The sequence below is a fragment of the Vidua chalybeata genome, chromosome 28 (genome assembly GCF_026979565.1).
Source record: "Vidua chalybeata isolate OUT-0048 chromosome 28, bVidCha1 merged haplotype, whole genome shotgun sequence".
Lineage (NCBI taxonomy): Eukaryota > Metazoa > Chordata > Aves > Passeriformes > Viduidae > Vidua > Vidua chalybeata.
Genome location: NC_071557.1, coordinates 3,768,249 through 3,791,961, shown reverse-complemented (window position 1 = coordinate 3,791,961; position 23,713 = coordinate 3,768,249). Strand labels below are relative to the sequence as shown.

The window sequence follows — 23,713 nt, the reverse complement described above, 5'->3', positions numbered from 1 at the left end:
CCACGCGGGTTACACAGGCCCCCGCGTCTCGCCTCGTTGCGCAGCGATGGCGGCGGGGCCCGGTCGCTGCAGCGCCGCTGGTGCCCCACAGGGGGCCTGGCCGTACGGACGGCTCGGTGCGCGCTTCTCCTCAGGTACCTGAGCGAAAATCAGCCATAACACAAACCCGTCTGTCCCCTAAGAGAAACCCCTCACGCTTCTCCCACCGCCCGGGACCTTCCCGCGCGCTCTCTCGCGCCACACATCATGGCGCCCCCCAACCATCCGGGTACACCTGGGCGCGGCCATGCCTCTCCCCACTAAGCCCCACCCCCTCGCCCATCCCACGCCTCCCATTGGCCAGCGCCTCCGCGCGCGCCCCGCCCATCACGGCGCGCGCCCACATCCGGGCACGCCTCGCCCCCGCGCCAGGCCCCGCCCCCTCCGCGCTATTGGTAGTTGGCGGTTTTGCCTGTGCGGTGTCGCCCCCTGGCGGCGGCGGCGCGCGGCGCGGCGGGCGCGGGTCCGGCATGAGCGAGGCGCGGCTGAGGGCCGGGCGCGGCCCCGGCGGGGCCCGGGAGCCGCAGGACAAGGTGCGGAGCGGCACCGGGGAACAGGGGTCACCGGGGGGCGGCAGGGGGCGGGGGGAGCCGGGGGGCGCGGGGCCTGCGCGCCGCGGGGTCCCGCCGGCCCGCGGTGAGGCCGCCCTGCGGCCCCCGGGCTGCCCCGCGCTCGGTTCACTGGCCCCGGCGGAGCAGATCCCGCCCGAGGGGCTGTTTGCAGGAGCGGCCCCGGGGTGCGGAGGTTGTCTGGGGGATGGCTCAGGTGGGGTCACGGACCTTCCCTGCGGGGACAGCGCGGGGCCCGCCAGGCCAGCGCCAGGGAGCGACGGGGGGCTCAAACCCGCCCTGGGACCCCCTAAAGCATCCCTAAGGAATGGTAGGGAGGTCCAAACCTGCCCTGGGACCCCCTAAATCATCCCCAGGGAACGATGGGGGGGCCCAAACCTACCCTGGGACCCCCTAAATCCTCCCTTAGGAATGGTAGGGGCGTCCAAACCCGCCCTGGGACCCCCTAAATCATCCCCAGGGAGTGACAGGGGGTGTCCAAACCCGCCCTGGGACCCCCTAAAGCATCCCTAAGGAATGGCAGGGGGGTCCAAACCTGCCTTGACACATCTTAAATCATCCCCAGGGAATGACAGGAGGGTTCCAAACCCCTCAGGTTCCCTTCGGGAAGGGTTTGGGACCTCCTAAATGATCCCCAGGGTTTAATGAGGGTTGGCATCGCCTTTTTCCAAAGAGGAAAGTTTCCTTTTCACGGCAGGAGAGGCACGGGGAGCAAACCTGGCTCTGTTTCCCTGTGCCATCCCTGCTGTCCCAGCCCCGAGCCCGCCCGGATGCTCAGGGTTTGCTCCGTGAGTCATTTGTCACCCTTTGTCACCCTCTGTCACCCTTGTCCTCTCTGCTCCTGCATGTCCCCAAAGAGGAGGGGACCAGGAGGGGCAAACAGCCAGGGAGAAGTTTGTAAATGACGTGTGCAGGGTGAGGGGGAGCAGGAGCTGCAGGGAGCAGCAGTTCTTGCCGTGCTGGGCTTTGATGCACTCACCTCGGGCTGGTCCCTCAGCCCCCGGCAGCAGCTCAGAGCAGCACCAAATCATCAGGCAGAGCTCTCCTGCAATTTAAATGCAATTTTAATGCAATTTTAATGTGATTTTAGTGCGGTTTTAGTGCGATTTTAATGCGATTTTAATGCCAGTTCAACACCTGCTGGAGGCTGTGTGGGCAGCTTTTGGGGGAACTTGGTGGTGCTGATGTGGTCAGGGAGGGATCTGGGACAGAAGTGCTGGGAGTGGCTCACCCTGGAGGCTGTGCCTCCCTCACTGGAGCTCTCTGACACTGGGCAAGGAGCTCTGAGATGGCTCCAGCTGTGCAGAGGGTGAGACCTTGAGCTGTGCTCACCTCTGCAGCAGAAAACCTTCTGGGAGTTTTGTATTCCATTTTTCCATGCTGGGAGCTGGCGGACTGGCAGGGCTGCTGCACAACAAACTGGCTGGGCCAAGCTGGGATCGGCTTTAGCTGCCCCTAAAGAAGGTCAGAGGACAATCCTGTACTCTAAAGAAGGTCAGAGGACCATCCTGTTGTCTCCACGCCGTGTTTTCACGTGCAGTGAACCTTCTGAAGGAGGTTCTGAAGGAGGTTCCTGTGACATTTCCTTCGAGCTGCTGACCTGGGGTGTCCTTACTAGAGAAAGGCAACGTTCCTGTTGTGCTGCTCCTCGTCAAACAGCTCAAAATGAATCGCAGGAGGGGAGGGAGAAAAAGCAGTGAAATGTTCCCAGGCAGCGAGGAACAGCTCCTCCGAGGTGCAGAATGGGATGTTCCATCCCAGAAACCACAGAGAATTTCCCCAAATTGCCAAATGCAGCTGCAGGGAGGTTACCAGGGGGCTGTTCCTCGGCGGAACCCTCGGTGTGCTGCTTTCCTTGCTCCGTGGCAGGGTTGGATTTCCTGCCCTGGATTCCCTGCCCTGGATTTCCTGCTGCAGTTGTGTTTTTAGTGCTGGAGGAGCCTGGGAGCAGCAGAGCCACTGGTGTGTGGAATTCCTGGTGCTCTGGGCTCTGTGCAGGTGCTCGGGGAGGGGACGTGGCCACTCCTGCTGTGTCACACCCGGAGCCCTGCCAAGGGGAGCCATCCAGCATATTCGATGTGACAGAAACCCTGAAGGCTTCTGGAAAGAGCTCTGTGCTGGCAGAAATGCCTTTTCAGTGGGATGTAAACATCAGGATCGTGCTGGTTTGGGCTTGTTGCCAATTTTCTGTTTTGGCAAAACACAGGGAGAGTCTGGTTTCACTTTGTGCTGCTCTGCCCCTCGCTTGGTGTGCCAGCCCTGGTGTGTCCCCTGGGCTGCCTCAGGGGATCCTGGGTTTAAAAATTACAGCTTCTTCTGGAAAACATTGAGGTTTTCATTACTGGGGTTAAAGAAGGGAGAGGAATGGGGCAGTTCCCTGGATGTAAATGAAGAATTAAAGCCCCTTCTAGAAAACATTGAGGTTTTCATTATTGGGCTAAAGAGGGGAGAGGAATGGGGCAGTTCTCTGGATGTAAATTAGGAATTAAAGCCCTTTGTGGAAAACATTGAGGTTTTCATTACTGGGCTAAAGAGGGGAGAGGAATGGGGCATTTTCCTGGATGTAAATTAAGAATTAAACCCCTTCGGGAAAACACTTAAAGTTTTCATTATTGGGGCTAAAGAGGGGAGAGGAATGGGGCAGTTTCCCCCATGTAAATGTGGAAAACATTGAGGTTTTCATTACTGGGGTTAAAGAGGGAAGAGGAATGGGGCAGTTCTCTGGATGTAAATTAGGAATTAAAGCCCTTTGTGGAAAACATTGAAGTTTTCATTACTGAAGCTGCTTGGTTTGTATTAATTAAATTAATTGTATTTGCTTTGATCCTGCAGAGGTGAGAGCAGAGGTGCAGTTGGTCCCTTCTGTTCCAGCTGTCAGCTCTGTTGCCTGAAAAAGCAACTCCATTTCCCTTTTCAGCATTTATTTTACAACATTTTCCATCACAGCTTTTTGTTGAAATCTGGCAGGAAGTCTAAATAAAATAGTGCCTGGCTCCAAGGATAGCACCTAAATAATGGCATTTCTGGAGCTAATTTAATCTGCCAGCCTTGGGTACTTAACTGGATATCTGTGTTGGGCAGAAGATTTTTTGGCAGGGAGAGAGCAGGCTTGTTTCTATGGCAACTGAGATCATGTCGTGGATATTTGTGTGAAAAATCCGATGAGAAAACCCTCTCAGAGTGAGCAGAGATTTCTCACCAGCCTCTTGAAGGAGTGGAGTTGTGTAAAGGAAGCTCAAACAAACTCAATTTTCTGCGTATCCTTCCTTCAGGGTGAGGAAATACCCGTTGGCAAACGTTGCTGAGAGCTGTTGGTTTCGTGGACAGGAAAAGTGAGCAGGTATCTGGATTTTCCCAGCTCTGGTTCAGCAGCCAGGAGAGGCAGCCCTCGCACAGATTTGGGGTTGGACTCTTTCTCTTCATCATGACTTGTGCAGGAATTAAGGAATTGGGATCAATTCTCATCTGGATTTTATTCCTGCATCCCTCTTTCCCCATTATTCTGTAAGAAGCTTCAATCCTGAGATGATAAATGGAAGGAGGAGCCCTGGGCTCGCCTGCAGGGTTGGAGAAAACCAACAAAATAGCCCCAAATTGGTTAAAACCCCCCTGGCTGTGAGGGCAGTGCCCTGGGATGGTGACTTTGGAGGGGAGGTGTCCCCAGGGCAGTGCCACAGCTGGGTGGCATCACCCCAGGGTGCATCAGCTCAGGCTCAAACCCGTTACTTAGCACCCACTCAGCTGCTTCAGCTGATGATTTGTAGGCTGATGGGGGCAATTTGCATAAAAGGTATAAAAATAGTGTCAATTAGCCAGTCCTAGCCTGTATGTGGCACAAGGTCCTATAAAATCTGAGGGATTCAGGGGGATCTGGGGAGTGAGAAGAGCTCATTCCCAGTTCAGGGGGATCTGAGGAGGGGATCAAGCTTTGGAGGGGATCAGGCTTTGGAAGGGATCAGGCTGAGCAGGGATCAGGATGTGGAAGGGATCAGGATGTGACAGGGATCAGGCTTTGGAAGGGATCAGGCTGAGCAGGGATCAGGCTTTGGAGGGGATCAGGATGTGGAAGGGATCAGGCTTTGGAGGGGATCAGGCTTTGGAGGGGATCAGGCTGAGCAGGGATCAGGCTTTGGAAAGGATCAGGATGTGACAGGGATCAGGCTTTGGAGGGGATCAGGATGTGACAGGGATCAGGCTGGGCAGGGATCAGGCTTTGGAGGGGATCAGGCTTTGGAGGGGATCAGGATGTGGAAGGGATCAGGCTTTGGAGGGGATCAGGCTTTGGAGGGGATCAGGCTTTGGAAGGGATCAGGATGTGACAGGGATCAGGCTTTGGAGGGGATCAGGCTGGGCAGGGATCAGACTTTGGAGGGGATCAGGATGTGACAGGGATCAGGATGTGACAGGGATCAGGCTTTGGAGGGGATCAGGATGTGACAGGGATCAGGCTTTGACAGGGATCAGGCTTTGGAAGGGATCAGGATGTGACAGGGATCAGGCTTTGGAGGGGATCAGGATGTGACAGGAATCAGGCTTTGGAGGGGATCAGGCTTTGGAGGGGATCAGGCTGGGCAGGGATCAGACTTTGGAGGGGATCAGGATGTGACAGGGATCAGGATGTGACAGGGATCAGGCTTTGGAGGGGATCAGGATGTGACAGGGATCAGGCTTTGACAGGGATCAGGCTGGGCAGGGATCAGGATGTGACAGGGATCAGGCTTTGGAGGGGATCAGGCTTTGGAGGGGATCAGGCTGAGCAGGGATCAGGCTTTGGAGGGGATCAGGATGTGACAGGGATCAGGACATCAGCTCGGTTCCACCGTCACATTCCTCATTCCTGGAGCTTTCCTTTCATCCCCTCTTGGCCAGCACTGGCAGTGAGGCAGGCACAGCTGCTCTGTCCCTCCCTTCTGCTCTCTGAGCACTTTGGGAAGCCTCTGATCCTGCAGGCAGCAATTTCCTGCTTTGACTTCGGGGTGCAAAGCTCAGGGGTGCTGCTTGGGTCCTTTTAGCAGGCTGGAGAGCTGTGTGGGGTGAGGGACACTGGGACTGGGTGAGAAACGTGCTGGAGGATCTGGAGTTCAGCCTGGGCTGGGGAGAAGCTGAGTTTGGTCTGGCTGGAGCTATTCTGATTGCTCCCAGGGGAATTCTGCAGAAATCCTTTTATTGGAGAGCACACTGCCATGGGAGCAGGGGCTGCAGCTAAATACAGAGCCCAGATTGCCCAAAGCCTGACCTGTGCTGGCCCAGGAGATGCCAAATCTGTGCTCTCCAGGGAGTGGTATAATTTCCAGTCTCTGCCTGCTGCCTTGTGGATTTGTGTTCCCAGCTGAGTGGCACTACATCTCCCCAAAGTCTGAGCTCCAGATGGGTTTTCTGGGTCAGTTAAAAATCCCCTGAGAGAAAAGCCAGGTTGCATCTCACTGCCCAGAGCCGTGTGAGGGCTGGCAGAGGTGTGGGGCTGGGGGCAAACCCAAAGCCTCCCTCCCCCGTGGGGGAGGGAAAGGAGGAGGTGACACTGGGTGACACTGGGTGCTGCTGGCTGGAGCTCTGCTCATCCCTGGGAATCATCTCTGACATCACTGAGGTATTTTTAGCTGCCTCCACCTCCTTGTCCTTCTCCGAGTTCAGAGCCTGGCCCGCAGCCACTGACAGGGAATAACTACCTTTTCCTGCTTTAAATAAGGGAGCAGCTCCAGCCTTGCTGAGCTGCAGGCACCCCAGCCATGTTTTGGAGCTCTGCAAACAATGGGAATTCATCCCCTGGAGCCTCGTTGTTTGCAGAGCTGCCAGCATTTGGCAGCTCGGCTCCCCCTGTGCTTTTCCTGCAGGCAAAGTCACTTTTCAGGGCGTTTTCAGAGGCCAAGGGCACGGACTCTGCCTTGCTGGATGCTCCCCAGGGAGTGCCCTTTTCCTTCTTTCCTTCCTGGCAGGAGCAGGACGGAGCTGTGCTGCTGGAATCAGGGGCAAGCTGTGGGTTTGTCCCTGCCCAGGGACTGGGCCAGAGGGAAAAGTGCCCCTGGGAAGGGCCAGGACTCACCTGGAATCCCCTTCCCAGCCCTGGCAAAGCTGCCTCTGCTGGGTCTGTTCAGCCCCAAGCACAGGACTTGGCTCAGGGCTGGCTGGGGAGCAGTCCCAGGGGCAGGGCAGGTGTGGGAACCCAGGACATCCCTCTGGCTGCCCTGGCTGTCCCGAGACCCTGGCACGAAGTCAAAAACACCTGTGGCTTTGATCTTAGCCTGTGGAAAAAACTGCCAACTTTGTGTGAGGAATTACAAGCCACAGGGGTTTGAATAGTGTGGTAGTTGAGTTAACACAGGGTGAAAAAGTGGAATTTTGGGGTTTTTAGAATGGGGTTCAAAGGGACAAGATGGAGGGATTTGGGTGTGTCCTGGCCTTGTTCTCCTTCTCCTTGCCCTCCATGTCCTGGTGTGATGGTGACACTTTTCACTGTCCAACACAGATGACAGACATTGGCACGTTATTGTAAACATGGCACACGTAGTTTTGGGTATAAAATGGTAACACCACTAATGCTTTTTTTCTTCAAGCCAGGTCTCATAAGCTCTCAGAGATAAGCATTATACTCTTGATAGCTCAGCTACCTCAGGTGGCATAAAAGTAGCAGGATGGCTCCTGTGACAGTGTTGGAAACAAAAAGTTTTAATAAAAGGCAAAATAAAAAAGCTCTTTATAGAGAAAAACTGAGCCAGGGCAAGAGGTTCTTGCTTCTGCTAAAACACTTCACAAAAGTGATTTTCTTCTTTTGTTCTCTTTTCTGGTAAATTGCTTATGGGGGACTTTTTGGCTCCTGTCCAGTTGGGTATCCTTAAGTTTGAGGTGAAGTCCCCAAGGTCCTATGAGGTGTCTTTTAACCAAATTGAGGAGAGAAACTTCTGGGCTTTTGTCCTTTTTAAGGAGACAAAGGGGAACTTGTTTACTCCATCAACAAAGAGCACACTCCTACACACCAGCCCAAGGGGGTGGGAGTCTGTGGCAGACTGGACCTGCTAGACAGAGCTCAGCTCCTTGAGAAAGCATGTTACAAATAAGAGAAATAACCTTGAGAGGCATTCCGACTCCTTTGGCTGTGTGGGCTGGGCAGCAAGGACCTCTGCATTCCCGGGGTCACCTCGACCTCCAGACCCCCGAGAGGCAAGCGTGTCCCTCTGCAGCACCTGGGGTTTCTCCTGGCCACAGGGGATGCCTGGGCCAGGGTGATAAGCCAGGCTCTTCCTCCCCAGCTGCCTGGGGATGGGCTCAGTGTTATTTTTAGTCTCCTCAAGCACCCAGTGTTTCAGGAATCTGTCTGCAAGTCTTAAGCCTGCCCACTTGGAGGCCTTTCTTCCTGGCTAATTTGGGCAGTGCTACATTCTCTGAGACCTGCCTGGGGATTGGGACCTTGTGAAAATTCCTGCTAACAAGCCCTGGAGCACTTGGAGATGCTCGTTAATCAGCCTGGAGGCATCTGTGGCTGTGCAGGGGGAACAGGCCCTGTTCTGTGCCTGCTGCTGAGGCTGAGGGACCATCAGAACCCTCCTGGATGCCACTGAAACACCTGAGGGTGCTTCTCATGTGTTTAGCCCTGGGTGATGCCCAGGATATTTCCTTCTCCTCCCTCTCTGGTGCAGAAGCCGGGTGCTGGTAAGTGTTGGGGCCAGCCCAGAGTGGCTGCTAAAGCTCCTTGGCTCTGTTTGTGCTGCAGGAGTCCGAGTCTGAGAACAGGCTGGATGGAGAGACAGCGTCAGACAGCGAGAGCAAGTCCGAGTTCGGGGGTTCATCCCCAGTGCCAACCTCAGATGACACCCCAGAGGTGCTGAACAGGGCCCTCTCCAACCTGTCCTCGAGGTAAAAACACTCCCTGAGCAGGGCTCTGTCCATCACTGTCCATCCATCACTGTCCATCCATCCTGTCCATCACTGCCTGGGTGGGGCTCTGTCCATCACTGTCCATCCTGTTCATCCATCACTGTTCATCTATCACTGTCCATTACTGTCCATCCATCCTGTCCATCACTCCCTGGGCAGGGTTCTGTCCATCACTGTCCATCCTGTCCATCCATCACTGTCCATCCATCACTGTCCATCCTGTCCATCCATCACTGTCCATCCATCACTGTCCATCCTGTCCATCCATCACTGTCCATCCATCCTGTCCATCACTCCCTGGGCAGGGCTCTGTCCATCCTGGGGCTGCTGGAAGTTGGAGGAGCAGCCTCTCCCCATCCCCTCTCTCCCATCCTCTCTCTCTCCCATCCCCTCTCTCCATCCCCTCTCTCATCCCCATTTTATGGGAGTTCACGCTGCAGCTTTGCCCGAGGGGTGGGAGAGCTGCAGAGCAGGAGCAGAGGCTGCCCTGGCCCGTCTCAGTGCCCTGGCAGGTGCTCAGCTCTCTGCTGAGGTGCAGCTGCTGCAGCCAGCCCTTATCAGCACATCGAGGTCTCTGTGCACTGCTGAGAGGAACTTTGGGGTTCCCAGGGCTCTCTGTCCTTCCTGTGGCACACAGCAGAAGTTGGTGTGGCTGCCTTGCTCTGCCTTGTCTTTCTCTGATGTTTTCCTTCTCCGTGGCCCAGATGGAAGAACTGGTGGGTGAGGGGCATCCTCACGCTGGCAATGATCACCTTCTTCTTCATCATCATCTACCTGGGCCCCATGGTCTTGATGACAATTGTAAGTGCTCCAGGGAGGTGTCCTGACCTTCCCTGCAGCAGGGGGAGGTTGCTGGGGAGCTCAGGGCCTTGTGTTCCAGAGATCCTGGATTCCTCTGTCCGTGGAGGAAACCAGAGGAATCTGCTGCTCAGTATTTGCAACTCACACAAGAGTGTGTGTGCAGAGGAAAGGGGAGGGAAAAACAACACCCTGAGCATCCCAGGTGGGATTGGGGAGGGAAAAACTCCATCCTGAGCTTCCCTCCTGGGATTGGGAGGGAAAAGTGACACCCTGAGCTTCCCAGGTGGGACTGGGAGGGAAAAGTGGGATTGGGAGGGAAAAATAACACCTTCAGCTTCCTACGTGGGAGTGAGAGGGGAAAAATGACACTTTGAGCTTCCCAGGTAGGACTGGGAGGGAGAAATGGCACCCTGAGGTTTCCAGGTGGGATTGGGAGGGAAAATGGGATTGGGAAGGAAAAATGGCATCCAGAGTTTCCTGGGTGGGCCTGGGAGGGAAAAACTCCACCCAGAGTTTCCCGGGGAGGGCAGGAAGACTCCTGCAGGGCCAGTGGCAGCTGCTGGAGGTGCTCTGCAGGTGCCTGCAGGTGTCTCCTCAAGGGCTGAGGTGTTGAGCCCCAGGGGTTCAGTGCCTGCATGTCCTTCCTGTGCAGGTGATGTGCGTGCAAATCAAATGCTTCCACGAGATCATCACCATTGGCTACAACGTGTACCACTCCTATGACCTGCCCTGGTTCAGGACGCTCAGCTGGTGAGTGAGGGGCTCTCACCTGGGCATCCACCTGTGCACCCAGCTGGGCACTCACCTGGGCTCTCACCTGTGCACCCAGCTGGAATTCCTTCCCAAAACCCCACTAACCCACCCCAAAACCCCACTAACCCCACTCCTGCTGGTGTGAATTATTTCCCCTGTCCCCAGGTGCTTTTTGCTCTGTGTGAATTATTTCCCCTGTCCCCAGGTACTTTTTGCTCTGTGTGAATTATTTCCCCTGTCCCCAGGTACTTTTTGCTCTGTGTGAATTATTTCTTCTATGGGGAGACGGTGACAGATTATTTCTTCACGCTGGTGCAGAGGGAGGAGCCGCTGCGGATCCTCAGCAGATACCATCGCTTCATCTCCTTCGCCCTCTACCTGACAGGTGGGCACCAGGGGATCTGCCAGGTGGGCACCAGGGGATCTGCCAGGGGGGAGATCTGCCAGGTGGGCACCAGGGGATCTGCCAGGTGGGCACCAGGGGATCTGCCAGGGGGGAGATCTGCCAGGTGGGCACCAGGGGATCTGCCAGGTGGGCACCAGGGGATCTGCCAGGGGGGAGATCTGCCAGGTGGGCACCAGGGGCATCTGCCAGCTGGGCACAGAATCCCCTCTGCTCCCCGGGGACGCCAGCAGTGGCCAGTCTTGCTGTGGTGGTGCTGGAAAATCCTCACAACGAGGAGAAAACCCCAAAATCTTCGTGGGGCAGCCAAGTGGTTCATCTGGCCCAGGGCTGCGTGGTGTGGCTGCAGGGCAGTGCTCCTTGAGCCCAGATCAAAGGCTCATAAACTATTAGAAAATATAATAATAAAATATAATAACATTTTAAAAGATTTATGTTTTAAAAATATAAAAATGTATTTCTGTATATCAATATAATAGATATTTATATTTAAATATAATATTTTATCTAAATATATATCTAAAAGATATAATCATATAATTATATATTTATATTAATATTTTATTTAAATATAAAATAATATTTTACTTAAGTATATATTTTATATTTAAAAATATAATGATACATATTTATATATAAATATAACAATACATGCTTACATACATAACACACATAATATATAATATTTAAATTTATATTTGAATATAAAATATTTTACTTAAATATATATTTTATATTTAAAATTATGATGCATATTTATATATACATATAATAATACACATTATACATACATAATACTCATATATATTTATTTTTTATTTAAATATCAAATAATATTTATGTAAATATATATTTTCTATTTAAATTAGAACAATACATGTTTATACATATGTTTAATAATACATATTATACATTCATAATACACATTTTATATTTATTTATATTTTTACTTAAATATCAAATAATATTTATCTAGATATATATTTTATATTTAGAAGTATAGTGATACATATATATAAAAATAGATTAATACATAATATACATTCATAATACACATTATATATATATAATATTTATATTTTACTTAAATATCAAGTAATATTTAAATATCTATTTTATATTTAAAAACATAATGATACATATTTCTATATAGATATAATAACACACATTATATACGTAATATTTCTATTTTTATTTAAACGTAGAAGAATATTTTGTTGCAGTCTGACCCACAGGAGTTTGGGTTCCTGGCTGCTGGAGGCTCACTGCCAGCTCTGACTCTGCCCCTGTCTCCCCTCAGGTTTCTGCATGTTTGTGCTGAGTCTGGTGAAGAAGCACTATCGCCTGCAGTTCTACATGGTGAGCTTCGCTTCGGGGGCTGCTGGGCTCAAATTCGTGTTCTGGTGAGGTAAAAGTCATGTTCTGGTGAGGTTCAAATTCGTGTTCTGGTGAGGTAAAAGTCATGTTCTGGTGAGGTTCAAATTCGTGTTCTGGTGAGGTAAAAGTCATGTCCTGGTGAGGTTCAAATTCGTGTTCTGGTGAGGTAAAAGTCATGTCCTGGTGAGGTTCAAATTCGTGTTCTGGTGAGGTAAAAGTCATGTCCTGGTGAGGTTCAAATTTGTGTTCTGGTGAGGTTCAAATACTTGTTTTGGTGAGGTTCAAATTCGTGTTTTGGGGAGGTTCAAATTAATATTTTGGTGAGGTTAAATTCAGGTTGGAAAAGCTCAGCCAGAAGCCCAGCCTTCCTGCTCAGCTCTTCCTCCAGCACTGAGATGTTCTTTGGGAGCTTGGTGCCAGGAGAGCTCAGCACGAGAGCTCTTGTCCTGCACCTCTGGCTAATTAACAAGCAGCTAATGAATGAACAAACGAGCTTTGTGAGGGGTCCTGAGCGGGCTGTCCTCTCCTGCAGTTTGGCTGGACCCACGTGACGCTGCTGATCGTGGTCACCCAGTCCCACCTCATCATCCACAACCTCTTTGAAGGGATGATCTGGTGAGTTCTGCTGCACCCGAGCTGCTGGGAAAAATAGATCTGTGTTCTCCTGGGATCCCTGTGTTCTCCTGGGATCCCTGTGTTCTCCTGGGATCCCTGTGTTTTTCTGGAATCCCTGTTTTTTTCTGGGATCCCCTGTCCCAGGTTCCTCCAGGCCCAACCAGCCTGGGGCACTTCCAGGGGAGTCCAGGACCTCTGCCCTGAACAGAATATGGAGATTTTGGGGGGGTCATGGAGGTTTTGGGGGGGGTCACGGAGGTTTTGGGGAGTGTATGTCAGAGCAGAGGGGGAAGTGCGGCGGTGCCTGTTGGGGATTTGGGATCCCGAAGGAGTGATCCCACAGGAGTGATCCCAGTCCCACAGGAGTGATCCCACAGGAGTGATCCCAGTCCCACAGGAGTGATCTAACAGGGGCTATCCCAGTCCCACAGGAGTGATCCCACAGGAGTGATCCCAGTCCCACAGGAGTGATCCAACAGGGGCTATCCCAGTCCCACAGGAGTGACCCCAATCCCACAGGAGTGATCCAACAGGGGCTATCCCAGTCCCACAGGAGTGACCCCAATCCCTCAGGAGTGATCCCAATCCCTCAGGAGTGATCCAACAGGGGCTATCCCAGTCCCTCAGGAGTGATCCCAATCCCTCAGGAGTGATCCAACAGGGGCTATCCCAGTCCCACAGGAGTGATCCCTCAGGAGTGATCCCCATCCCACAGGAGTGCCCCCCAATCCCACAGCGTGCCCCCTGTCCCCCAGTGTGACCCCCAATCCCACAGTGTGTCCCCAGCCCCCCAGCGTGCCCCCTGTCCCCGCAGGTTCATCGTGCCCATCTCCTGCGTGATCTGCAATGACATCATGGCCTACATGTTCGGCTTCTTCTTCGGCCGCACGCCGCTCATCAAGGTTTGTGCTGGGGGTCGGGGGAGCGGGGGGATCTGGGGGGATTTGGGGCATCTGGGGGAATTTGGGGGGATTTGGGCTCCCTTGGGCTCCCCCAGCTATATTATTATAATAATAATATATAATAATAATAACAATAATAATAATGGTTAGTGCATATGTAATATATCTATAATAATAATATCATAATAATGGTTAGGTATATATATAATATATATAATATATTTAATATAATATATATTATATAATATATCTATAACTATAATATAATATAATATATAATGAGAGTGGTTAGTGTATATGTAATATATCTATAATAATAATATATATAATAAGAATGGTTAGTGTATACGTTTATTAAACATTTTTTTCTAGATAGTTTACATTTTTTCTCTACAGATTTTCATGGGATAGACTTCTTATTTTTATAGGTGTAAATTGTTTTACTTACAATTTTTTTTCCTTACATCTTTCTTTTCTTTTCCTGTTAGGTAAATTGATTTTTGTATTTTTTTCTTATGGGGTTAAGCAGATTTTTCCTGTTACAGGATCTGGAGTAGTAAGGCATGGGTTTTACCTTTTTTTGTAAAATTTTACCTGTGAGCAACAAACTGACCAAACTCCTCCTCAGCAGCTCACAAGTGAGGAGGGGCTGCAGAGATTATTGAATTTTTAATAATTTGAATTTTTTAATAATTTGAATAATTTGAATAATTTTAATTTTTTTTTTATATTTTCATTTCTCTGCTCTCTCCCTGGCAGCTCTCCCCAAAGAAGACCTGGGAGGGTTTTATTGGAGGATTTTTTTCCACTGTTCTCTTTGGATTGCTGGTGAGTGTCCATCGTGGTTCTTCCTCCACAGGAGCTTTCCCTTTCTTAGGGTGTTCTGTTTAAAAATGCAGTCAGGTTTGGATCTCTCAGGTATTTCACCTTTTCTTGCTGCCAGGGTTTGAATTTTTCAGATATTTCACCTTTTTTGGTCCCAGAGTTTGAATCTGTGTCAGATATTAAAATTTTCTTGCTGCCAGGGTTGAATCTGTGTCAGATATTAAACTTTTCTTGCTCCCAGGGTTGAATTCCTGTCAGATACTTCACCTTTTTTTGCTCCCAGGGTTTGAATCTCTGTCAGATATTAAACTTTTCTTGCTGCCCTGAATCCATGTCAGATATTTCACCTTTTCTTCCTCCCAAAGTTTGAATCTCTGTCAGGTATTTCACCTTTTCTTGCTGCTCAGGTTTGAATCTCTGTCAGATATTAAACTTTTTGTGCTGCCAGGGTTGAATTTCTGTCAGATATTTCACCTTTTTTGGTCCCAGAGTTTGAACCTGTCAGATATTAAACTTTTCTTGCTGCCAGGGTTTGAATTTCTGTCAGATATTAAACTTTTCGTGCTGCCAGGGTCTGAGGTGGTCCGTGGCTGTGCGGGCACTGCTGGAGCCTGGCACTGCAGGGAGTTTCTAACCCCTGTGATGGCAATAATTCACCATTTCCCCTCTGCTGCTGCAGGGTGGTGCTGTGCCTGTTTGGGGGCTGTGTTTGGGGGGAATTCCACGCTCCTGGAGAGCTGTGCCCTGTTTTTGTGACCCTCTCTGTGGCTGCCCCTCCGCCTGGACTGCAGCCTTGCTGTTCCTCTGCCCTTAGCCAATTACTGCCGCTCAGTAATTACTCAGCAATCTCTTCAATGAAGCTGGGAGAGTGCTTCCCTCCTCCCTCACCTCCTTGCACGGCCTTTCCCCTGGAGGAAGCCCTGAGGGAAACACGAGTCCTGCTTTCTCTCTCTTTCCCTGGAGCTGTCCTACGTGATGTCGGGGTACCGCTGCTTCACCTGCCCCGTGGAGTTCAACAACGACACCAACAGCTTCACGGTGGACTGCGAGCCCTCGGAGCTCTTCCAGCTGCAGGAGTACAACATTCCCGTGGGGCTGCACTCCGTGCTGGGCTGGGTACGACCCTCTGTGCCCCTGGTTCTTGTTCTGTGGGGTGGGACCGGCGAGGGCAGAGCGGGACTGTGGTTGTCAGAGCAAAGGGGGAGCGCGGCGGTGCCTGCTGGGGATTGGGATCCCAGAGGGGTTACCCCAAATCTGCTGGGACGTGAAGCCGCCTGAAAGCCAGCTGAGCTAAAGCCTGGGGGGCACAGCAGGAGGGGCAGACACTGAAGGTGCTGCTGTGCTCTTTGTGCTGCAGAAGACCGTGCGGATGTACCCCTTCCAGATCCACAGCATCGCCCTGTCCACCTTCGCCTCCCTCATCGGGCCCTTTGGGGGCTTCTTCGCCAGTGGCTTCAAGAGGGCCTTCAAAATCAAGGTGAGGATGGAGGGTTTGGGGGGGGGGGGGTCACAGATTTTGGGGGGGTCATGGAGGTTTTGGGGAGGTCACGGAAGTTTTGGGTATGTCTTGGAGGTTTTCAGGAGGGCACAGAGATTTTGGGGAGGGCATGGAGGTTTTGGGGAGGTCATGGAGGTTTTGGCAAGAGCATAAAGGTTTTGGGGAGGTAATGGAACTTTTGAGGTGGGCATGGAGGTTTTGGGGAGGGGATGGAGATTTTGGGGAGAGCATGGAGATTTTGGGCAGGGGATTGAGGTTTTGGGGAGGGCATGAAGATCTTGGGGAGGTCCTGGAGGTTTGGGGGATAGCATGGAGGTTTTGGGGAGAGCATGGAGATTTTGGGGAGGGGATTGAGGTCTTGGGGAGGAGATACAAAGTGCTGCCCCTCGAGGCAGTCCCAGAGCTCCAGGGGAAGGGAGGTTTGTTCAGACACAGATGAAATGCTGGAGCAGGATCTGGGTTTTTTGACCAAAAGGGAAGAGACCTTAAGAATTTAACCGTGATATTCTAAACCCTGCTGTGGTGCAGGTAGGGGAAGGAAGACCCAGCCAGGAAGTTTTGCAATCTGAGGTTTCCCTTGATGTTTTGCAGGCTGGTTTCACGTATAAACAGCCTGTGCTCAGTTAAGATGCCTTGAAAGGCAAGGCAGGGTGGCAGCAGATAAACATTTGCCTTCCCTGACCTTCGAGCAGCAGAGCTGCCCCTCAGGCTCCAGCAGAAACTTCCAGAAGCAGGGAGAAATTAACCCCAACGTTTCCTTGGTCTGACTTAGCCTTCTGGGCAGGGCTGGGGCAGGGGGTCAGTGTGGTGTGTGGGGTCACCAAGGGCAGCACAGATGCTGGGAAGGGCTCAGTGGTATCCCTCTGCTCTGCCAGGACTTTGCCAACACCATCCCGGGCCACGGGGGGATCATGGATCGCTTCGACTGCCAGTACCTGATGGCCACCTTTGTCAACGTCTACATCGCCAGCTTCATCAGGTGATGCTGGGCTCTGATTCCATGGCTCATAGTGGCTTGATTAACCTCTTCATTATTTGGTTTTTATTAAGAAACCCATTGTTTTTATAGACAGTCACCATACAGGTAGACCCAACTGGTCCTTAACTTAAAACATTGTTACTATTGGTTGTCGCTACTGGGCACGAAATGAGTACACAGAAGCTTGGTAAGTTCAAAGGAGAAAAAGAGAAAGTTTTAGTGGAACATCTGGTATTTATAGAGTTCCAGAGGTGCCCGTGGATTGGAGGATGGAATTACCACCTCTCCAACCACACTGGTCCAAAGATCAGTCAACCCTTTCTCTCCACCCACAGAGAAATGTGATGGATTCACAGTCCTCTGCAGACAGGCTGGGTTTTGGGTTTGGGGGCTTATTTTGTGTTTGCAGTTCAGCCTTTGGAGTCCATTTCTGTCGGATCATGTCCTTTTCTGACCCAGAGATGGGGTAACTGAGAGGTGTTTTTAAACCTTTTATTCCATTTCCAGTCTCACGTGGAGAGTGAGACAATACAGATGTTATAATTCACACCACCACAATCAGAGGTTAACTATTTCCTAATTACAATATATTATAATTAATTATTATATTACATTACATTACATTATATTACTATATTACTATATTAATATATTATAGTGTATATAATATATATTCTATATTATATTCTATATTACCTTATATTACCTTATATTACCTTATATTATATTACCTTATATTACATTACATTACATTACATCATTACATTACATTACATTACATTATTTTCTTTAGCCACACCATGCTGTAAATGCCTTAAAGCCAACCATCTAAAATTCCCCTCGTGGGTCCTACCACAGTGCATTTTCACAGTTTCATATTTCTCCAAAGCCTCCAGCCTTGTTTGCAAGGCCACCCTTGGACACTTGTTTCCATTTCTGCCTCAGCAGTGTCTTCCCTGCAAATTCAAGTCCCACATCCCAGGTGGAGCTGGGCTCCTGGGGGAAGGGAACGTTCCCTGGAACGTTCTGGAATTGCCCTGCAGCCCCGTGCTGACCTTGCCTTTGTGTTCCAGGGGCCCCAACCCGAGCAAACTGATCCAGCAGTTCCTGACGCTGCGGCCGGAGCAGCAGCTGCACATCTTCAACACGCTCAAAGCACACCTGGTGGACAGGGGAGTCCTGGGCAGCCCCGAGGAGGCGTAGGCACGGCTGGGACAGGACTGAGAGCACAGCGGCCTCCTCCAGGAGCTCCTGCCTTGCCTGATGTCAGACAGTAACGAGGCCTCATTTCACTGTAACTTTTCCTCCTTTCTTGGTAAATGTTCGCATTTGTGGTTTATTTTATTTTATTTTTTTCTAAATAATATATTTATAGAGCTTTGGTTCAAACGAGCAAATCTGGGGTTTGTAGCTGAGAAGGAAGGAGTTGAGGCTCGGGAGGGTTGGGTGGGGCAGGAGGGTGTGGCTGTCCTGCTGGAATGTTCTGGCCCTCCTGCTCAGGGTGGCAGCTCTGGGGACCCTCCTCCTCCTCAGGGACAGCTGGGGGTGCAGTGGGAGCTGCCCCAGCAGTGCAGCCTGGCACAAGGAGGAGGATCCTGTGCTCACCCAGCCCCATTTCCACCTGCAGCTGCTCCCACCTGCTGCTCCTGCTGTGCCTCTCACATTCCCTCCCTGCTGGGCTGATGCTCTGGCAGATCAGATTTTTGTAGCCAGTTAAAGCAGAAACAGGCTGGGCAGGGGGAGCTGAGGAAGTGGCAGCTGCGTGGGGAATGTGGGAGGTCCAGATTCCTCCAAAACCCATGGGAGTAAATGAGTTTTGGAGAGCGTTGAAGTTTCACTGAGCAATTCCTGCCAGGTGAGAACAACCTTCAAACACCTTGGTTTGTTTCCCCCCCATTAAATAACCTTTAGAAACCACACTTCTTCATTTCTCCAAGCTTGGAAACCCCACACTGGGATATTTGAAGGAGCCTGAGGGGCAGTTTCCAGCCAATTTCCTTGCTGGGTGGGCTCCAGCTGCAGCTGGGGGTTTTGTTTTCTTTCAGGGATCATGTCTGTTTGTTACTTGAGTTGTAGAAGTCGTGCTGCTGAGTTTACCAAGGTCTGTGTTGCATTTCAGTCTGGGTTCATTTCTCTGCAGGCTTCTGTCCTGCTTTGCTCACTGAATCTTGTCAGAAATAGTTTGTACTTTTATTGAAGTACTTTCCTTTATTTTGTCATACTTTTTTATTATTTAAAAACAAGAGCCCTAAAGATTGTAAAACTTTGTTTTTTTTTTTTTTTTGTGACCAGATACCATCCCCATTTACACCTCATGCAATGTTCCCAAACATGAGGTGACTCTGATTTTCCTTCTTTCCATAGTTTGTGCATGGGAGAGAGAAACTTTCCCTTATTTTAAACTGGGGTGTGAGTGACAGGGAGAGCTCCTGCAGAAGTTACATTGGAGTTTGAAAGCAGTTGCTGCCACAAACCTTTAGCCACATGTGGCCCTTCCCCTGCTGCGAGCTGGCTTGGCGTCAGCAGAGAATAAACCACCTGAAAATGCCCCAGATTCAGAGCTTTCCCTCCATATTCTGGTTTCCTTTATCCTGAGTGTGTGTAAATACACAGCACAGGTGCCAGCCTCTCTCCTGCAGTGCTGGGCTCTGCTCTGCCTCCCTGGGCAGGAGCTGTGTGCCCCAAATTCAGGTGTTTGGTGGAAAGCACAGGCTACAGAGCAGGCTCTGCTCTTGCAGAGCATTCCCAGTGGCAAAGTTCTGCACCGAGCAGTTCAGGACTGCCTTTGGTGTTCACACACATTTCCCCTGCTTGTGGATTTCTCCTGTGGTTGCTCCCTTCCAGCTGGAATTAGGTTTGTTCTCTATCGATGGAACAAATTCTGGTGCGAGCCCCTGATACAGAAAGTGCAGAGGAGAACAGAGGTGCTTCCACCTGGCCGTGCCCAGGGGCAATATTTGGGCTGTGTTTGATGTGGCTTTGCCTGAGTCCAGCCAGGCAGTGCCAGGGGGGCCTGGGCCAGCTGGGGCTCTCTGGACTCTCCCTGCCCTTCGCCAAAATCCCTTCTGGTGGCTGTTGCTCACAGGCAGAAGTGACAGTGCTGATAAATATCCCAAAGCTGTGCTCTGTCCCTAGTGAGAAATCCCCTCGGTGGGTCCTTAGTCTCCTGCTGGTGTGCTTTAACCCTTTTGTCGCTGTCCTGTCGTGCCAGCAGGGCAGAGCTTTGCTGCAGCTTTGGGGCAGGCTGGGCTGTCAGTGCTGGATGTGGGCACTGGAGGGCAAAGCAGCTCCACGGAGCAGCTGGGGGAGCAGCAGAGCTCTGCCTGTGGGTGGCTGCCTGCTCAGAAACGGCCTGAACAGAAACTGTTCTGTGATGAGAAATGGCCTGATCAGAAAATTTCCTGATGAGAAAATTCCCTGGTCAGACAATGCCCTGGTCAGAAAATTCCCTGGTCAGAAAATTCCCTGGACAGACATTCCTTGATCAGAAAATTCCCTGCTCAGAAATTCCCTGATCAGATATTCATTGATCAGAAATGCCTTGATCAGAAAATTCCCTGGTCAGAAAATTCCCTGGTCAAAAATTCCCTGATCAGACATTCCCTGATCAGACATTCCCTGATCAGACATTTGCTGGGCTTGGGATTGTTGTTGTGCAGCTAAACTCACAGGGTGGGGAGTTTGGGTTTGGGATGGAGGGGGGGTTAAAATCCTGTCCCACCTCCTTTGCCATGGGCAGGGAATCTCCTGCAGCTCTGCCCTGGGCACTGCCAGGGCTGGGGGTTGGGAAGGACGGGAAGGTTTGGGAAGGATGGGAAGATTTGGGAAGGACGGGAAGGTTTGGGAAGGACGGGAAGGTTTGGGGAGGACGGGAAGGTTTGGGGAGGATGGGAAGCTGCTGCTCCTGGCTTTGCCTGTTGCTGGGGTGGAACTGGTGCCCAGGGAGGGCAGAACCCTCTGTTCACCCAGCCCCGTGGCCCTGCAGGGCCCTGGGGATGCTGCAGCTCCGGGGATTTGGAGGGCACAGAGGGACCCCAGGGATGGGGCAGCTCTGCAGCTGCAGGGCTGCAGCTTAGCCTGACACAGAGAAAGGTTCAGAGCAGGGAAAGGGGAAAGGGAAGGGAAGGGCAGAGCGGCAGAGGGGAGCAGGGGTTTGTGTGTGTGGGCTGGGAGGAGGGGACAGGACCCCGTGGGAAGGTCCCAGGCTGGTGTGGGAGCCACCAGTGTCCCCGGCCACCAGCCAGGGAGGCGGCAGTGCCATGGGGAGGGGACACTGGACACCCCCAGGGGTTCTTAGGGGCTGCTTGGGTTTGGACACGGGTTTGACCCACGGCTGGGCCAGGTCTGTGGACACCTGGGTGGGAATTTTGCTTTTCCCTGCCTCGTTGTAGCCCAGGTGAGGCTGGCAGGGCCAGCCCCTGCTCGGGGAAGCACCAGACCTGGGATCAGCCTGGGTGAAACTGAATTCCCAGGGTGAAAATGAATTCCCAGGGTGAAACAGAATTCCCAGGATGAAACTGAATTACCGGGATGAAACCGAATTACCAGGGTGAAACTGAATTACCAGGGTGAAACAGAATTCCCAGGGTTAAACAGAGTTACCAGGGTGAAACAGGATTCCCTGGGCTGAGGGGCAGCTCTCGAGTGGAGCTGGGATCCTGCAGCATCCCCAGAGCTGGGCTGTGCCATCCCAGTGTCCCCTCCCAGGGAATGTCCCCTCCAGGGAATGTCCCCTCCAGGGAATGTCCCCTCCAGGGAATGTCCCCTGTGTCCCCTGTGTGCAGGGAGCCCCCAGGCCTGGCTGGGGGGGTTCTGCCCTCTCCCCCTCCCCTGCCTGGGTGCTGGGAGCAGGGCAGGGCTGTGTGAGCCCGGCCAGCCCTCCTGGGGACAGCTGTGTCCCCAAGGGCCCTGTGGCAGCCCCGGGTGGCAGCTGTGCAGCCCCTGCAGCCCAGTGCAGCCCCTGCAGCCCAGTGCAGCTCCTGCAGCCCCTGCAGCCCTGTGCAGCCCCTGCTCTGCAGCCTGGCCTGTTCTTTCTCTGTGCATCGTTCTTCTGGTTCCAGTTCTAGCTGCACACGTAGAGTTGCCTTCCTTTGACCGAATGTTAGAATGTGAAATATTGTATATTTCAAAGTATTTACCCTATTTATATACTGTATGTTACTGTTAAATAAATATAAATTCCATTACCTGTGGGGGAGTTTCATTCAGCGCTGTGGGTGCTCCACGTTTCCCAAACTGGCATTCCCTCATTCCCTGCCTTGTGCTCTCCTTCCTGAGGGATTTCCTGGAGAGGGGCAGGGACACATCCTGAGAGATCCCACGTTCCCTGTGGGGTTTGTGGTGACCCCACAAACCCAGGCTCACCCTGATGGGTGCTGGCCCTGCTCCCCCTGCAAACCCAGCACGATTCATTCCACCTGCAGATTTCACTGGGAGTGGGGAACATCCCTGGGAGCTCCTCTTCCCCTGGGTCACTCCTTGATCCCAGCCCTTGCTGGGGGTCAGGAGGGCAGAACCCTCTGTTTACCCAGCAAAATGCTATTTTTAGCTCTGCTGCTATTTTGTCTGTTTTTCTGACTTATCACCTCAGCCTCAGCTGCCTCTCAGGGCTTCCTGTCCCTGCAGAAATTCAGCAGCAGCAGCAGCAGAGCTCGGTGGAAACTCCAGCAGGTGCCTCCAAACCCAACTCCCACCTCCAACAGGGGCAGCAGTGTTCAATGTTCAACAATATTCAGTATTCAGCAATAATCAGTATTCAGCAGTGCTCAATATTCAGCAGCGTTCAGCAATGTTCAATATTCAGCAGTGCTCAATACTTAGCTATGTTCAGTATTTAGCAATGTTCAGTTAGCAGCCAATTCCGGGAGCAATTCCTGGAGCAGCCAGTTCCCAGTTTTTCTATTTCCCAAGCCAGACCAACCTGGAATTTGGGGTTCAGCCCAGAGCAGGCTGCCCCCAGGGGTGCCCAGGACAGAGTTCCCTTGGCACTGTCCTTGCCGAGGCTGCGGTGCTGGGGGGCTCCTGGGGCAGTTTTGGGGTGTGGGGCTGAACTCCCTGTGCCCGGAGCGGTTTTGGGGTGCAGGGCTGAGCTCCCGGTGCCTGGGGCAGTTTTGGGGTGTGGGGCTGAACTCCCTGTGCCCGGAGCGGTTTTGGGGTGCAGGGCTGAGCTCCCGGTGCCCGGGACGGTTTTGGGGTGCGGGGCTGAGCTCCCAGTGTCAGGGCAGTTTTGGGGTGCAGGGCTGAGCTCCCTGTGCCCGGGGAGGTTTTGGGGTGCAGGGCTGAGCTCCCGGTGCCCGGGGAGGTTTTGGGGTGCAGGGCTGAGCTCCCGGTGCTGGAGCAGTTTTGGGGTGCAGGGCTGGGCTCCCGGTGCCCGGGGAGGTTTTGGGGTGCAGGGCTGAGCTCCCGGTGCCTGGGGCAGTTTTGGGGTGTGGGGCTGAACTCCCTGTGCCCGGAGCGGTTTTGGGGTGCAGGGCTGAGCTCCCGGTGCCCGGGACGGTTTTGGGGTGCGGGGCTGAGCTCCCAGTGTCAGGGCAGTTTTGGGGTGCAGGGCTGAGCTCCCTGTGCCCGGGGAGGTTTTGGGGTGCAGGGCTGAGCTCCCGGTGCCCGGGGAGGTTTTGGGGTGCAGGGCTGAGCTCCCGGTGCTGGAGCAGTTTTGGGGTGCAGGGCTGGGCTCCCGGTGCCCGGGGAGGTTTTGGGGTGCAGGGCTGAGCTCCCGGTGCCTGGGGCAGTTTTGGGGTGTGGGGCTGAACTCCCTGTGCCCGGAGCGGTTTTGGGGTGCAGGGCTGAGCTCCCGGTGCCCGGGACGGTTTTGGGGTGCGGGGCTGAGCTCCCAGTGTCAGGGCAGTTTTGGGGTGCAGGGATGAGCTCCCTGTGCCCGGGGAGGTTTTGGGGTGCAGGGCTGAGCTCCCGGTGCCCGGGGAGGTTTTGGGGTGCAGGGCTGAGCTCCCGGTGCTGGAGCAGTTTTGGGGTGCAGGGCTGGGCTCCCGGTGCCCGGGGAGGTTTTGGGGTGCAGGGCTGAGCTCCCGGTGCCTGGGGCAGTTTTGGGGTGTGGGGCTGAACTCCCTGTGCCCGGAGCGGTTTTAG

General features: G+C 52.5%; 1 protein-coding gene across 2 annotated transcripts; it reads left to right on the top strand.

Moving 5' to 3' along the window:
• Positions 1-10: 10 nt before the first annotated feature.
• Positions 11-21,816, top strand: CDS2 (CDP-diacylglycerol synthase 2). Of its 2 annotated transcripts, none has more exons than XM_053966454.1 (13): positions 11-134; positions 8,314-8,456; positions 9,182-9,278; positions 9,931-10,028; positions 10,277-10,416; positions 11,735-11,793; positions 12,344-12,426; positions 13,241-13,328; positions 14,088-14,156; positions 15,117-15,269; positions 15,511-15,630; positions 16,527-16,630; positions 17,704-21,816. In XM_053966454.1, the coding sequence occupies exons 3-13, from the start codon at positions 9,222-9,224 to the stop codon at positions 17,831-17,833; spliced, it is 1,101 nt and encodes a 366-aa protein (XP_053822429.1). In that variant the 5' UTR covers positions 11-134; positions 8,314-8,456; positions 9,182-9,221; the 3' UTR covers positions 17,834-21,816. The 2 variants fall into 2 exon arrangements, with proteins under 2 accessions (XP_053822429.1, XP_053822427.1); XM_053966452.1 differs by lacking the exon at positions 11-134 and adding an exon at positions 492-572.
• Positions 21,817-23,713: the final 1,897 nt, after the last annotated feature.

Excerpts from the sequence above, each read along its gene's own strand:
- CDS2 (XM_053966452.1), top strand. The coding sequence starts at position 510 with ATGAGCGAGGCGCGGCTGAGGGCCGGGCGCGGCCCCGGCGGGGCCCGG. Across the intron at positions 573-8,313 it reads CCCGGGAGCCGCAGGACAAG|GAGTCCGAGTCTGAGAACAG; the intron begins GTGCGGAGCGGC and ends TTTGTGCTGCAG. Across the intron at positions 10,417-11,734 it reads CTTCGCCCTCTACCTGACAG|GTTTCTGCATGTTTGTGCTG; the intron begins GTGGGCACCAGG and ends GTCTCCCCTCAG.